The 14,265-nt window shown below is 44.9% G+C and overlaps 1 protein-coding gene across 1 annotated transcript; it reads left to right on the forward strand.

Moving 5' to 3' along the window:
* Window positions 1-2,644: 2,644 nt before the first annotated feature.
* On the forward strand, window positions 2,645-14,133 carry LOC144587519 (uncharacterized). Its single transcript, XM_078388416.1, has 8 exons — window positions 2,645-2,787; window positions 4,185-4,311; window positions 5,284-5,391; window positions 6,056-6,135; window positions 7,203-7,329; window positions 7,518-8,556; window positions 12,160-12,233; window positions 12,328-14,133. Exons 2-8 carry the CDS (start codon window positions 4,191-4,193, stop codon window positions 13,491-13,493), a joined length of 2,715 nt encoding a protein of 904 aa, XP_078244542.1. The 5' UTR covers window positions 2,645-2,787; window positions 4,185-4,190; the 3' UTR covers window positions 13,494-14,133.
* Window positions 14,134-14,265: the final 132 nt, after the last annotated feature.

Consider the following 14,265-nt stretch of genomic DNA (forward strand, 5'->3'; position numbering starts at 1 on the left):
AGGCCATGATGCACCGCCTGCCTCCAGGCTGAACGCTCAGATGTCAAGGTTTCCTATCTGTTGAGGTCCATTCCTAAGGCCTTCAGATCCCTCTTGCAGATGTCCTTGTAACGCAGCTGTGGTCTCCCTCGGGGGCGGCTTCCCTTCACTAATTCTCCATACAGGAGATCTTTTGGAATCCGACCATCAGCCATTCTCACGACGTGCCCAAGCCAACGTAGACGGCGCTGTTTCAATATTGTATACATGCTGAAAATTCCAGCTCGTTCTAGGACTACTCTATTTGGAACTTTGTCCTGCCAGGTGATACCAAAAATGCGTCGGAGACAACGCATATGGAAGGTGTTCAGCTTCCTCTCCTGCCGTGCACAAAGGGTCCAGGACTCGCTGCAGTATAGGAGTGTGCTCAGGACACAGGCTCTATAGCCCTGGATCTTGGTATATGTTGTCAGCTTCTTATTGAGTCATACTCTCTTTGTGAGTCTAGAGAACATGGTAGCTGCTTTCCCAATGTGTTTATCCAGTTCGACATCTAGGGAGAGAGTGTCAGAGATTGTTGAGCCAAGGTACACAAATTCATGAACAACCTCCAGTTCTTGCATGGAGATAGTAATAGAGGGAGGTGAGTCCACGCCCTGGCACATGATTTTCTTCAGGCTGATAGTTAGTCCAAAGTCTTGGCAGGCCTTGCTAAAATGATTTATGAGTTGTTGGAGGTCTTCAGCAGAGTGGGCAACAATGGCTGCATCATCAGCAAAGAGGAAGTCCCGCATGCATTTCAGTTGGACTTTGGTCTTCGCTCTCAATCTAGTGAGATTAAAGAGCTTTCCATCTGATCTAGTCCGGAGATAGACACCTTCTGTTGCAGTTCCAAAGGCCTGCTTCAGCATGACAGCAAAGAAGATCCCAAACAGGGTCGGCGCAAGGACACAGCCTTGTTTTACTCCGCTTCGGATGTCAAAGGGATCTGATGTTGAGCCATCAAAAACTACAGTGCCCTTCATTTCCTCATGAAAGGACCTGATGATATTAAGGAGTTGAGGTGGACATCCAATCTTGGGAAGTATTTTAAAAAGTCCATCCCTGCTAACCAAGTCAAAGGCCTTTATGAGATCTATGAAGGCCACAAAGAGTGGCTGTTGTTGTTCCCTGCATTTCTCCTGCAACTGTCTGAGGGAAAATATCATGTCGGTGGTTGATCTATCAGCTTGAAAACCACACTGTGATTCTGGATACACTCTGTCTGCAAGCACCTGAAGTCTCTTCAGCACAACACGGGCCAGCAGCTTTCCTACAACGCTGAGAAGAGAGATACCACGGTAGTTATTGCAATCGCCCCTGTCGCCTTTGTTCTTATACAATGTGACGATGTTTGCGTCCTTCATGTCCTGTGTGTCCTGTGAGGATGGGGCTTGCATAGTAAAATAAGACCCTAGGACCAGGGAGTTGTGATTTACATGTTTGGCAGAGAAGTGGCGGAGCAAGATTATTTATTTTATTTATTTAACTTATATGCCGCCCACTCTACCCAAAGGTCTCTGGGCGGCTTTGATGATTGATGATGCCAAACCCCTTGCAAACCACCTTATTGGAGAGAGACTGCTGAAAGGAATAGAGAAAAAGGGAGAGATAGCAGAGAGAGAGGGATGTACGAAACCAGGAGTGTCTCAAGTATCTTGGGATGTCTCATGGCACTAGCCCATTTCAGCTCAAGTCATACTGAGCCCGGAGCCTGAAGGTATGGGAGTCATCTGAGGGATGGGTCTACTGGCGCAATGGCCCATAAGATTGAATGTAGAAGTGTCCACTCTCGGGAACATGTCAGAATGGGTTCCCACAAGGAGCTTCTCTCTTTTTTTGTTGGGGGGCTACTCTCTCCACTAAGGATAAGTGTCGCACCTTGGGTGTTCTGCTGGACCCCCTCCTTCCCCCCCCCATGTGTTCTGTGAATACTCATTTTGATGTTTGTGTGTACACATGCCTCCTGAAAGTAGAGGCAGCCTGTGTGAATTTGGGCAAGGTCCCAGGGGGCGCCCCAGAAGGCGGGGGTACTCTGAGTACTCTGTATCTGGAAAATCCTAAAAAAAAAAGGGTCACCATGATTCTGAATTGACTTGATGGCACATGATGATGATGGTGGTGGTGGTGGTGTGTGAATACCCACTTTCCCCCAGGTTCTGCCTGCCACCTTGGCTAGTGTGTCTTCTGCTCCACGAAGGTCCCACAGAGATGCTTGCCACCTTCCCTGTTTATCTCAAATATACCAAAACAGGCGATACCTTTATAGACTACACACATCACACCGTTCACCAGCTTTCGTGGATTAAAACACCACTTCATCAGGTTTATTGTGTTTGGAGGACCCCACGGCTAACCCTGCTTACTTAAGTCCCATTGCATCTTTTTCACCACCTCTTGCGTGTGATGGGATTGCTAGAACCCAGCGGAGGGGAAAAAAATCAAAGAAAGAGAAGGAAAAGCGGATGAGGCTTTAAGCCAAAGGTGACTTATCCCGAAAGAAATTATGGGATGGGTCCAAAATAGCTCCCCCGCTCCCTTCCCCAAGGAAGCACCGCACCGACTCCCGCCTTGAAGGCGGTCGAGGGAGCTGGCCTTTCTCTTGCCAGGAGTCGGGCTTGGCTTCAGTCACGTGATAGGGCGCCGGCGACAACCCCCCTGCCTTGTTAAAAAGCACGGACACGAGGAAGGGAGGGAGGCGGTGCAGGAGCAACTCTTGCCAAGTAGGATCGAGGCAATCCATAAAGGCTCTTTGGCATCGTGAAGGAGGTAAAAATGGGTGTGTGTGTGTGTTTGCAGGCTGGTGACTTGTGTTTCTGCAGGAGGCCCCGAGAGAGGCTTGGTAGGTTTTGCATTTTATTTTATTTTATTTTAGCCTTTCCTGAATCGTCTCCAGTGGGCTCAGGGTATGTCTCTGCCCAGGCCAGCCTGTTTTTAGTTACTAGACAGAGGAAAGGTTGGGACACGTCCTGACGATGTCGGTCCCTTTTTTTTTTCTTTGAGGGGAGGGGGAGAAAACAGCCGCGCTTTGTTTTTTTGCTGATCCGATTGCATTGAGAAATTCCGCCGTTCCACAAACAAGATTTTTTAGCACAGACGACCAAGCTGAACTCACAGGGAAAGGCTTGGATGGTTTCCTAGTGACTTTGTGCCCATCCCTGTCTCCTTAAAAAAATTGTTTGAATGAGATACAATACACAAAACCATAAAATAATTATAAACCATCAAACCCTACGTGGCAAGAAGACCAAATGGCATTACTAGTTGACATAACACATATTTCAGGCAAAATCCAATAAAACAAAACATGAGGCACTTTAAAGACTGTTATATTTTAATGTGAGCTTTTGTGACAAGCCCTGTGAACAAGTGATTCGTTGGGTCCAGGAGGCAAAGTGGGGAATTGAACCCCCAACCTCTGGCTACGTACGCAGCCAAATACCTAAACCACTGAGCTATCCAGAAATTCAGTTTAAACCACTTGCATATCTCCAAGTGCCATGCTGTTCTGGAAAGGCAGGTCCTTGAGAATAGAACTGAGCAGTTGAAATCTTCTAAATTGGTTCATGTCTCCTTGAATATTGCCGCCTTCCAGGGTTTTCTTGTCCCATAGAAGAAGGAGGAGGTATCTTTTTGCCCATTATCCACAGCTTTCCTTTCTCAAGATCACAAATTGTCTCTGTCTCTCTCTTTCTCAGCCTTTGCTTGAAGCTCAGCCTAACATCATCCTTGGCAGCGCTCAAAGGATACAGCAGGACAACCGAGATTGTCACTAGGAGGTCAATTTCTTAGAAAATGGAACTAGGTGTGAAAGAATTGCCTCAAGTACATGCGTGGGTGGTGGGCCAATGATATTTGATGGGACAGAAAGTGACCCTCCTGTCAGAATCAAGGTGGATTTGTTCTCAAGGAAGAAAATTCTACAAAAATCTGCTCCTTCCCACACATCTGGCTGTAATAATAATAATAATAATAATAGATGAAATCATGAGAAATTCACTGTCTGTTCATATCCGCTGCCTGCCATGGCTGCTTGACTCTTCTTAACAGTAGAACAAGTGACCATCTCTTGGTTAATCAATCCTGCTTAACTCTAAAGGATCAGTGTAAGGCTTAGAAACATAAAACGTGCAATGCAGTATAAGTTTTGGTCTTTTTTTCCCCAGGATCCCATGATTTTTGAAGATGTGGCCTTGTACTTCTCAGATGGGCAATGGGCTCTGTTGGATCAGACTCAAAGAAGGTTATACCAGGAAGTCATGCGAGAGAATTATGACCATGTGGCCTCCTTAGGTAAGAGATGATACTGAATCCATTCGAGTCAAACGTGCTTCATCAAAAAGCTTCAGGAGATGTTCTGATTTTTTTCAGTCCATATCCTGTCAATTTAAGAATAGATCCTTCCTTCCTTTTACATTTATTTATTAATTTATTGCATTTTTATTCCACTTGGTTAGTGGTACAATCACTACTTAGGGCAGTTAACAGTCCAGTTGATGCAAATAATATGAGAAAACAAACAAAAAAACCACACAATAACCTATATAATAAAAGAAATATAATCAAAAACAACGTGAATCAGACAAGTCAATAATGTCTTTCTGAACTTAGAACGACCCTCTCTTTGCTCTTCTTTCAAAGTATCTCATGCTCTTCCTGTTTACTGTGGGGTGTGTTGCTTTTTCATTGCCGATTTGTTATGTCTTTGAATTAAATTCTGTTGCTGCTTTTTCCACCTTGATTGTAAGGCCTGTTAAGTCTTTCGAATAGGGTGGAAAACTAAATGAAAGCGTTACTCAGGTGCTGGTAACTGATTTTTTTTTTTTGCCCAAAGAGTAGCTTGTGTGATCTTGCAGTTTGTGATTTTACAGGCTAGAATGTTGACATAGGCTTGTATGTCCCCGCAATAATTCCTTCATGTAAGAGTTAATCCTGCCATACTACGCAGTTTTGATGACCCATGGTTTGAAAATCAGCTTTGTGGTGAGAACCCCAAAATTTATGATGAAAGTACCACCTGGGCTGCCCCCAAAATAATTCTTTATCCTGTGGCTCATTTCAAAATCATAGTTAGGAGACAAAATGGACCAGATGTTTCTTGTGACTGGGTCTACAGGTACTCATGATGCTAGGAGAATATCTGTATCCATTTGTTGAGTTTGGTTGATCCACAGCCTCATATTTCAGATCTTTATCCACCTGAATAGGTTCTCTCTCTCTCTCTCTCTCTCTCTCTCTCTCTCTCTCTCTTTAATGCTTGTGCAGGATTTTCATTTGTTAAGCCTGATTTGATCTCCTGGCTTGAGAGAGACGAAGGGTTTCCGGATCACTTTGTTTTGGAGAAGATGAGGGTTGCACTGCAGGCCAATATCGGTTAGAGAACAAGTCGTAAGAATTACACATTTTAACTGAAATGAGAGCAAGATGTGGCCCTCCAGATCTTGCTGGACTGCAGCCTTCTTTTCCCTCTGACTGGCTGCACTTATTTTTGATCACTGCTGCTTTTTCCTCAACCTCACTGCTTTCTCTCCTCTCTCTCTCTCTCTCCTTCTGCACCTGTATGCATGTGTTGCATAAAGAGACTGGCACCACATGTCTGTTCTGGGTGTCACCGTTTGCCAAAAAACAACATTAGACATTCATTTTCCCCGTAGCTGATATTGGTTGGGAAGTGACAACATGCAGTAGGTGTGCTGGGATATTTATTTTTTGTCCCTGCCATGTTTTAGTTGTAAGAAACATTAATGTGAACTGTACAGGCCAGTGGCGGAAACTTGGAAAGACCATTTATAACTCTTCCAAAGTGCCTTGACAGAATCATAGTTTATTGCTGCATCTTAGCTAAATGAGATGAGCTAATTTTGCTAGGCAGAGCAATATACCTGTGAATTCATCATGCTGGAGAGGGTTGCCTTCATCCCCCCCTCCCCTAGGTTATTCTCCCTCCATCCTCTTAAGCCTTTCACTCTAAACCAGTTCATTATCTCTTCTGGAGCCAAGACGTCTCTCTAAAATATTCCCCTATTTGTTTTTGTAGCAGGTCCAGTGGACTCTCTGCCTCAGTCCAGAAGGAAGGGAAGAGTGTCAGAGGAAAGGGCTAGGGCAAAGGCAAGGATGGTAAGAGATCCTGTGCAACCACGGGCAGGTTTTTCATGGGAAAGTATGCATCAAACAGCCATGAAAATCATTGGAATATCTGTGTGCGTAGAAATCATTTCCCTTGGACCTTCTGTAGGCATTTAGGGGTCCAGAATATGTGTGCTTGACCTTCAGATTGATGAGAGTTCTGGGAACTAGCTTACGTTCTGGTAAAATGCACAGCGGAAGGCCAGCTCCTTAAGAGTAGAATTAGCTGTAGAAGTCCCCTTCTTTACCCAATTGTTTTTGGTATCCAACCTCACCAAAGCCTAGCACTTTAGAAAATAAGACTCAGGAGGCGATCTTTAAATATAAAAGGTTTTGTGTATTTTACCCACTTAAACGTCCATTTCTAAAACAGGCACTCATTAGGCTTAAGGTTGATAGAAAGGAAAATAGTAAAAATAAGGTTTGTTTCCTCAGTCCATGTGGCTGGGAGGACCTCTAGGGTTCAGAGAGCCATCCTGGCAATCTAGCATCTTCCAGGGTGAAAAAGGGTCTGAGACAAAACGGAGTCTCTCAAAACGCGTGAGGAGGAGAAGGGAAGAAATAAGGGTGGAGTTTATCTAGCCTGGCAAAAACAAACCCCTCTGATTAGTTAGCATGCAAACAGAAAAGCATACAAGTTAGTCTGTGATGGAGGCCCTTCCTCCCATATCAGGAAATTTACATCAAGATTGCTAACTAGCCAACACAGATGTGGCGGGGGAAGAGAGTCCCCACCAAACTCTTTCTCGCTGGGAGAATTCGCCCAATTCCAGAAAACAAACATTTTGTGCAGGTTGCGGGTCACAACTGTATCAGTGGCTGCCATTGGGAGCCACCACAGGTGGTCTTCCCTCAGAACTGGTGGCAAGGCTTTCTATTGTTTTATACACTTCAAAGTCTGGGCTTTGCACTGCCACCCACAACTGTGAAATGAGTGGTGTCTTAGGGAGAAATCCGTCTCCTCCTTTCTGACCTTGTTTCATTCTGTAGTAGGTCTTTGCATTTTGAGTGGCAAACTCAGGGCGTTGTCCTGAGTGGAGGCTGTTTTATGGTTGCAGGAACTGGTGGCCTTTGAGGATCTGGTGGTGGATTTCACAACGGAGGAGTGGGATCTCCTAAACACAAACCAAAGAGTTTTGTACAAAGAGGTTATGATGGAAAACTATGAAAATGTGTCCTCTCTTGGTAAGGAGCTTGCTTCACTCTCCCCTCTCAATCCGTGCAGGAATTACCTTTTCGGTCCATTTTTCCTCTGAAAAACTGGGCCATCAGAGTCTGCTTATAAGAACTTCAGTCCCCTTTCTGTTTCCCAAGTTTCCTTCTGTCTCAGGTTTGGGATTCAGCCTTATCTGCCTTTGTCTTTCTTCCCACAGATCTTTGTTGCCAAAAGAATGTATGTACCAAGTGTGGGAAGTGTTTTATTTGTAAGTTGAATCTGGCCAGTCATCAGCGAACCTACTCAGAAGAGGAGAAGTGTAACGGAGAGCAGCCCTATGAGTGTACCATGTGTGGGAGATGGTTTGCTCAAAAGATGGCACTTGTGTTTCACAAGAGGGACCACATGGGAAGGACAGATTTCCAGGATGAAGAGCGTAGAAAACGTTTCCCTCAGAATTCACAACTTCTGAAAAACCAGACAGTAGACACAGGAGAGAAACCACATAAATGCCTGGAGTGTGGCAAATGCTTTCTTTACAAGTCATTCCTTCTGAAGCATCAAAGGGGTCACACAGGAGACAAACCATATAAGTGCCAGGAGTGTGAGAAACGTTTCTTTTACAAGTCAGACGTTGTGAAGCATCAGAGAGTCCACACAGGAGTGAAACCGTACAAATGCCAGGGGTGCGGAAAATGTTTTGGTCAGAAGGGACACCTCATCGTGCATCAGAGAATCCACACAGGAGAAAAACCATATAGTTGCCAGGACTGTGGGAAATGTTTTTTTAATAAGTCAGAGCTGGCAACTCATCAGCGAGTCCACACAGGGGAGAAACCGTACAGATGCCAGGAGTGTGGGAAATGCTTTGCTCAAAAGGTGCAGCTTGTGGGGCACCAGAGGGTCCACACAGGAGAGAAACCGTACCAGTGTCAGGAATGTGGGAAATGTTTTGCTCAGATTTCACACCTTGTGAGGCATCAAAGAGGCCACACGGGAGAGAAACCATACAAATGCCAGGAGTGTGGAAAATGTTTTCCCTATCATTCCTCCCTTGCTAAGCATCGGAGCGCCCATGGATGTAAGAAAGTATATCAATGCCAGGAGTGCTGGAAATCTTTTGCTCAGAGCTCACAACTAGTGATTCACCAGAGAGTCCACACAGGAGAAAAACCATACAAATGTCCGGAGTGTGGTAAAGGCTTTGCTCGCAATTCGGGGCTTGTGACACACCAGCGGATGCACACTGTGGATAAATCATACAAATGGTTAGAAGAGGGGTGGGTGGCATGTAGTCCCTGGGCCACGCGTGGCCCCTTAGGGCCTCAAGCATTGTCCCCCAGCACAACTGAAGGGATCCAGCACCCCCGCACTGCCAAGGACATTTTAAAAATTTTGTTGGAAAAATAATTATCTTTGTCTCAGAAAGCCCCCCCTGTGCCTTGTAGAAGATGTAGAAGCCACTTCTACCATTTTTTGAGAGAGTCCCTCTCCCCATGTCCCAGAATATGTTTCTGGACCAGTAGAGGCTGCAAGGAGAGTTTTTCAGTTAAGAAAAAAAATATTGGTAAGATTTGTTTGGATGCAAGGTGATTGTGGGAGAGGTGGCATCAAAATCTCTGATGACTGCCCACCCCTAGCCTAGAGTTTGGAAAATATTTAGCTCCTGTTTCAGCTTTCTGTATTAGCTTAGAGTTCATGGAGAAGGTAAACCACTGAAATTTCAGTAGTGTGGCAACTGACTTACTTACAGTGTAGGTGTGTTATTGCAAAATTTAGCCGTGTGTGGATGTTTTTCTTCATAAGAAAAGGCTTCCGTCTTGCCACTCTACTCCATAACCCAGACCTATGAAGAATACGAGAGATTGTTGTACCACACAGCCAGTATTTGCCAGATATTCCTGCAGCTCCTTTAATGTTGCTGTAGGCCTCTTTGCAGCCTCCCTGACCAATTTTCTTCTACTATTTTCATCACTTTTGCAGAGACGTCCAGTTCTTGGTAGTGTCACTGTTGTGCGATATTTTCTCCATTTGATGATGACTGTCTTCATTGTGTTCCATGGTATATCTAATCCCTTGGAAATTCCTCCAACAACCTACTGCATAACAAGTACCCCCACGCAAGGACGCTTCCCCCCCCATTCACGGATGCCAGCGGCAGCAGACACGCACACGCACACACACAGAGGTCCTTGGAAGAATGGTCTTCAACAAAACCCATCCCTGGCATTAAAAAGGCTGGGGACCACTGCTGTACAGTACCTGGAAAACCCTGAAAAGTTGATGGCACACAATTATGATTGTTGTTGTTGTTAATAATAATAAATAATGACAGAGTGCCTAGGATAACACAAGTGTGTGACCTAGCCACTATTCTAGTCCTGTAATTCACCACAAAGCTTTGTTGTATGGCTTCTTAAGGAATCTTCTTGGGAGTTCAACAATGCTGGTTCGAGGCAGGGCTTGTCCGAATTCAGGAGTCACAAGTAAGGATGGATTGTAACATAAATACATAAAGTCTCAGGTCTTTCATTAAGGTCTTCATGTTACAGTACAGTGGTGCCTCGCTTTACGATTGCCCCGCATTACAACGAAACCACATGATGATCTTTTTGCGATTGCAATTGCGACCACAAAACGATTGTCTGAATGGGTTTTTTTCGCTTTGCGATGATCGGTTCCCTGCTTCGGGAACCGATTCTTCACAAAACAACGATTTTAGAACAGCTGATTGGCAGTTTCAAAATGGCCACCGGGTAAACAAAATGGCTCCCCGCTGTTTTCTGGGACGGGTTGCTCGCTGCACAGGCACCGAAAATGGCTGCCCTATGGAGGATCTTCGCTGGACGGTGAGTTTCCAGCCCATTGGAACGCATTGAAGGGGTTTCAATGCGTTTCAATGGGCTTTTTTATTTTCGCATTACGTTTTCGTTCTACAGCGATTTCGCTGGAACGAATTAATGTAATGCGAGGCACCACTGTATATAGTTTGAATATGATGTCGTAGACATATTATTTATCATTGTAAAAGAACACATTCCACACTCCATTTTTAAAAAAATTTTCTGGGGGAAAATTGGCTTTGGAAAAAAAGGAACTATTCCCATCCCCCAATTTTTCTGGGTTTTTCCACCCCTGTCCATTTCTGTGCACCTCTATTTAGCCCTTGGCTTTGTTTCTGACTGCTGTGCCTTCTGTCCCCCCCAACCACAGTGGGCATGACCTCTCCATACACACCCCTCAGGATATGGTACAGTGGCTTTCTTGACAGTTTTTCTCCCCAGCAAATCTTGGTTGCTCCTTCCTCTAACAAGTAGGTAATTCTCTCCATTGGGTTCATCTCCCCGATCTCCCCTGCCCTTTGCTTTCTGTGCTATAAAATTTAATTTCCAGCTTTTCTAATACAGGGGATAGCCATGGTTCTGGCTGCTGCTGCTGCTTGTTGTTATATACTGTCAAGTTGCCTGTGCGTGAGGCCTGTTCTCAACAGCCCTCTCAGCAATTGGAACCTCAAACCTGTGGTTCCTTTAGGGAGCTAGTCCATCTCATATTTGGGCTTCCTCTTTTCCTGCCTCCTTCCTTCCATCTTTCCTGGCTGTGGTCTTTTCCAGAGAATCCTGTGTTCTCAGGGTGTGCCCAAAGTAGCAAAGCCTCCGTTTCAATATTTTCTGCCTCATTCTACTTGCAACCAAACCCAGAGTCACATTCTTCCAACAAAAGATTGAGAAAACCCAATGTGCACCTGGCATCCTTTTTTTCTACAGAAACAAAAAAAGGCCATTGATTCCGCATCCTATCAACTGATTACTGTATTTAAACTTGCAGTTTTTTATTACTTCACTACAGGCATCAGCATCAGCAGTGACCTTCTGGAGCCTGTTCTGTTCTCCCCATCCTCTCCAACGCCCAGACTGATGGAGTTCTGCATTACTCAAAAGCTTGCCCATTTTGGATAATTTAGTAATCTGCTCAACGTACTATGAACCCTTGCTTTTGGATTTTGCAAAGAGACGGTGCAATATTTTCCTTTTTCTCACTCACATATAGAATCCCAATCAGTGACATCAGGGCCGACTCAAGACATTTTGCTGCTTGAAGCCCAGCTGCAAAACACAGGATCTGCCAATCAAAATATTTTGCTGCCAGAAGCCTGGCTGCAAAACACATTGTGAGCTTGGCCCCTCACCGGGGCAAGTGGGCTTCCTACCTCCTCGAGAGCAGGTGCTCAGTTTCCCATATACAGCACACCTGTAGATTGGGGTGAAGTGTTAGAGGTGTCCTGGCTAAGCCTGGAGGCTTAGGAATTTAAGGAGGACCGGGAGGAGAGTAAAGGAGGTGAGACTTATGAGGACGCCCTGGTCATGGAGGAGGAACTGCTGCCTCAAATGCTATCCACAGAAGATTGGGAAAAGCTCCCCCCCCCCGTGGGGATCCCAACAAAAGATGGTGGGAGATGTTCCTGATTCCCCAGGAGAAGAAGCGCTGGGCAAGAAGCTGCCAAGGCTGTTGCTAGCAGAAATGCCCAGGAGCCACTATCCTGACGTATTGGGGTGTCCAGACTATCCAAAAAGAAACTTGTTCAATCATTTCTATTCAACTCCAAGGCACCGGGCACCTACGAAGGAAGAAAATTTGCACAATACATTTCATCTTTTCTCTTGGTGTTTGTTTTCATTCAGAAACTTTATAATTGTTCAGCCCCTTGTCTCATTTTTCCCTCTCCTGCTTAACAATTCACATTTTATCTGTGATTATTCTTCCGTCCCAGCAGGTAACTGGAGGAAAACAAACATAGGTGTCAAGCATGGAAGGAGTTACATCCACAAACCGGATCTTGTTGAAATGCATGTAGAAGAGACACCTTACAAGTGCAATCTATGCGGGAAAGAATTTGAGCAAGAGATGGAGTTCATGCTTCACAAGATGGTCCATAGTGGAAAAATTTTTTTTCAGAAGATATGAAGAATTTGGAATGTGTTTGGCTGGTAATTCATACCTGGTGAACCACCGAAGAGTCTACACTGGAGAGAAACCATACGTATGTAATGAGTGTTGTAGATCTTATGCTTGGAAATCACATCTTGTGAACTACCAGAGAGTCCACACAAGGGAAAAACCATTCAGGTGCCAGGAGTGTGGGAAATGCTTTGCTCAGAATTCATACCTGCTTGTGCATCAGAGGGTACACACAGGGGAGAAACCCTGCCGGTGCCATGAGTGTGGGAAATGTTTTGCTTTCAGTTCACAGTTTCTGAGCCACCAGAGTTTCCATATAGGAAAGAAACCCTACCAATGCCACAAATGTGAAAGAAGTTTTGTTTGCTGTTCGCAGCTTCTGACCCACCTCAGCATCCACACAGGAGAGAAATCATACCAGTGCCAGGAGTGTGGGAAATGTTTTGCTCAGAAATCCTCCCTCGTGAGGCACCAGAGAGTCCACACCGAAGAGAAACCGTACAAGTGTAACAAATGTGAGAAATGCTTTGCTCGTAATTCACACCTTGCGTTGCATCATGTGGTCCACACAGGAGAGAAACCCTACAAATGCCAAGAGTGTGGGAAATGTTTTGGTCGCAAGGCTGACAGACCGGAGGCAGGACACATATGCTGGGACTGTGGGAAACGTTTTGCTCACAGTTCAGAGCTTGTCATGCACCAGAGGATCCATACAGGTGAAACTGCATACACATGCCAGGAGTGTGGGAAATGTTTTATCCGGAAGCCTGACTTTACAAAGCACCAGAGAATCCACACTGGAGACAAACCATATACGTGCCAGCATTGTAGGAAATGCTTTTGTGAGAATTCACACCTTGTGAGGCACCAGAGAGTCCACACAAGAGAAAAACCCTACAAATGCCAGGAGTGTGGGAAATGTTTAGTGCGTAAAGAATACTTTGTCATGCACCAGAGAATCCACACAGGAGAGAAACCCTACAAATGCCAGGATTGTGGCAAGGATTTTTGCCCACAAGGCAGACCTAATGAAGCATCAAATAATTCACACAGGAGAAAAACCCTACAAATGCCGGGAGTGTGGGAAACAGTTTGCTCAGTGTTCAGCCCTTTTGAACCATCAGAAGATCCACATGGAACAGAAACCCTACCAATGCCAGGAATGTGGAAAATGCTTTGCTCTCAGTGCACTCCTTCTGAAGCATCACACAGTTCGCCATTAGTGAAACTATATTAGTGGCAGGAGTGTGGGAAATGCTTCATATTCACAGTTTCTTTTTCATTAGTACAGAGTTCTGTTTTTAAATAAGAATGATATGCCTTTTAAAACAGCAATATTAAAGGTGCTAACAGAACACAGAACAAACTTCAGCCAGCAGCTTTAGGAGCATTTTCAAAATTATACTAGGAACTTGTCCTTACAATTATGTAAGAATAATAATGTCCGGGTTAGCCTAGACATCTTCTCTGTGTCACCGTGAGAAAGAAGCAAAGTGTAGGCATTGCTTTCAAGCTCTTTCTTATTCATCAATGTTTTTCTCTGTAATCTTCCTTTCCTTTGTAAGGAGAGAGCTGGAGATCTTTCTTCCAGTGGTGGCAGTTTCTGTGCAGCCCAATGACCAAAATAATGAAATTCCTTAAAATGTAGCAAGTTAGCTGCTTGGGCGCAGTCCCTGCTTCTGCAACTACATACCAATCCTTCAGGATCCTGCCCATGTTCACTCAGTCTCTCAGCCTGTTTCATACGAAACCTACCACCACCATCTGTGTTTTACTCATTGGGGCCTGCCTTTCCTCTCCTTTAACTCACTGTCAGCATGTCCTGGTGACGAGATGCTTGTGGTGCTCAATTTGAAATAAAGGTGGATTGAACTGACCTTCCAAGAATCTGTAGGGTATTTTTTGAGAGTACAGGGACAGAGGGGGAACTGACGCATCAACTAATGCATCTGCTTCCTGAATAAAAGGGGGTTAGATAGGTCTAACCATACTTACCAAGGAAGTGGACT

The sequence above is a fragment of the Pogona vitticeps genome, chromosome 2 (genome assembly GCF_051106095.1).
Source record: "Pogona vitticeps strain Pit_001003342236 chromosome 2, PviZW2.1, whole genome shotgun sequence".
Classification (NCBI taxonomy): Eukaryota; Metazoa; Chordata; class Lepidosauria; order Squamata; family Agamidae; genus Pogona; species Pogona vitticeps.

Coding starts and splice junctions, on each gene's coding strand:
- LOC144587519 (XM_078388416.1), top strand. CDS start 4,191: ATGATTTTTGAAGATGTGGCCTTGTACTTCTCAGATGGGCAATGGGCT. Junction 6,136..7,202: donor CTAGGGCAAAGGCAAGGATG/GTAAGAGATCCT, acceptor TTATGGTTGCAG/GAACTGGTGGCCTTTGAGGA. Junction 8,557..12,159: donor CGGATGCACACTGTGGATAA/ATCATACAAATG, acceptor TGTAGAAGAGAC/ACCTTACAAGTGCAATCTAT.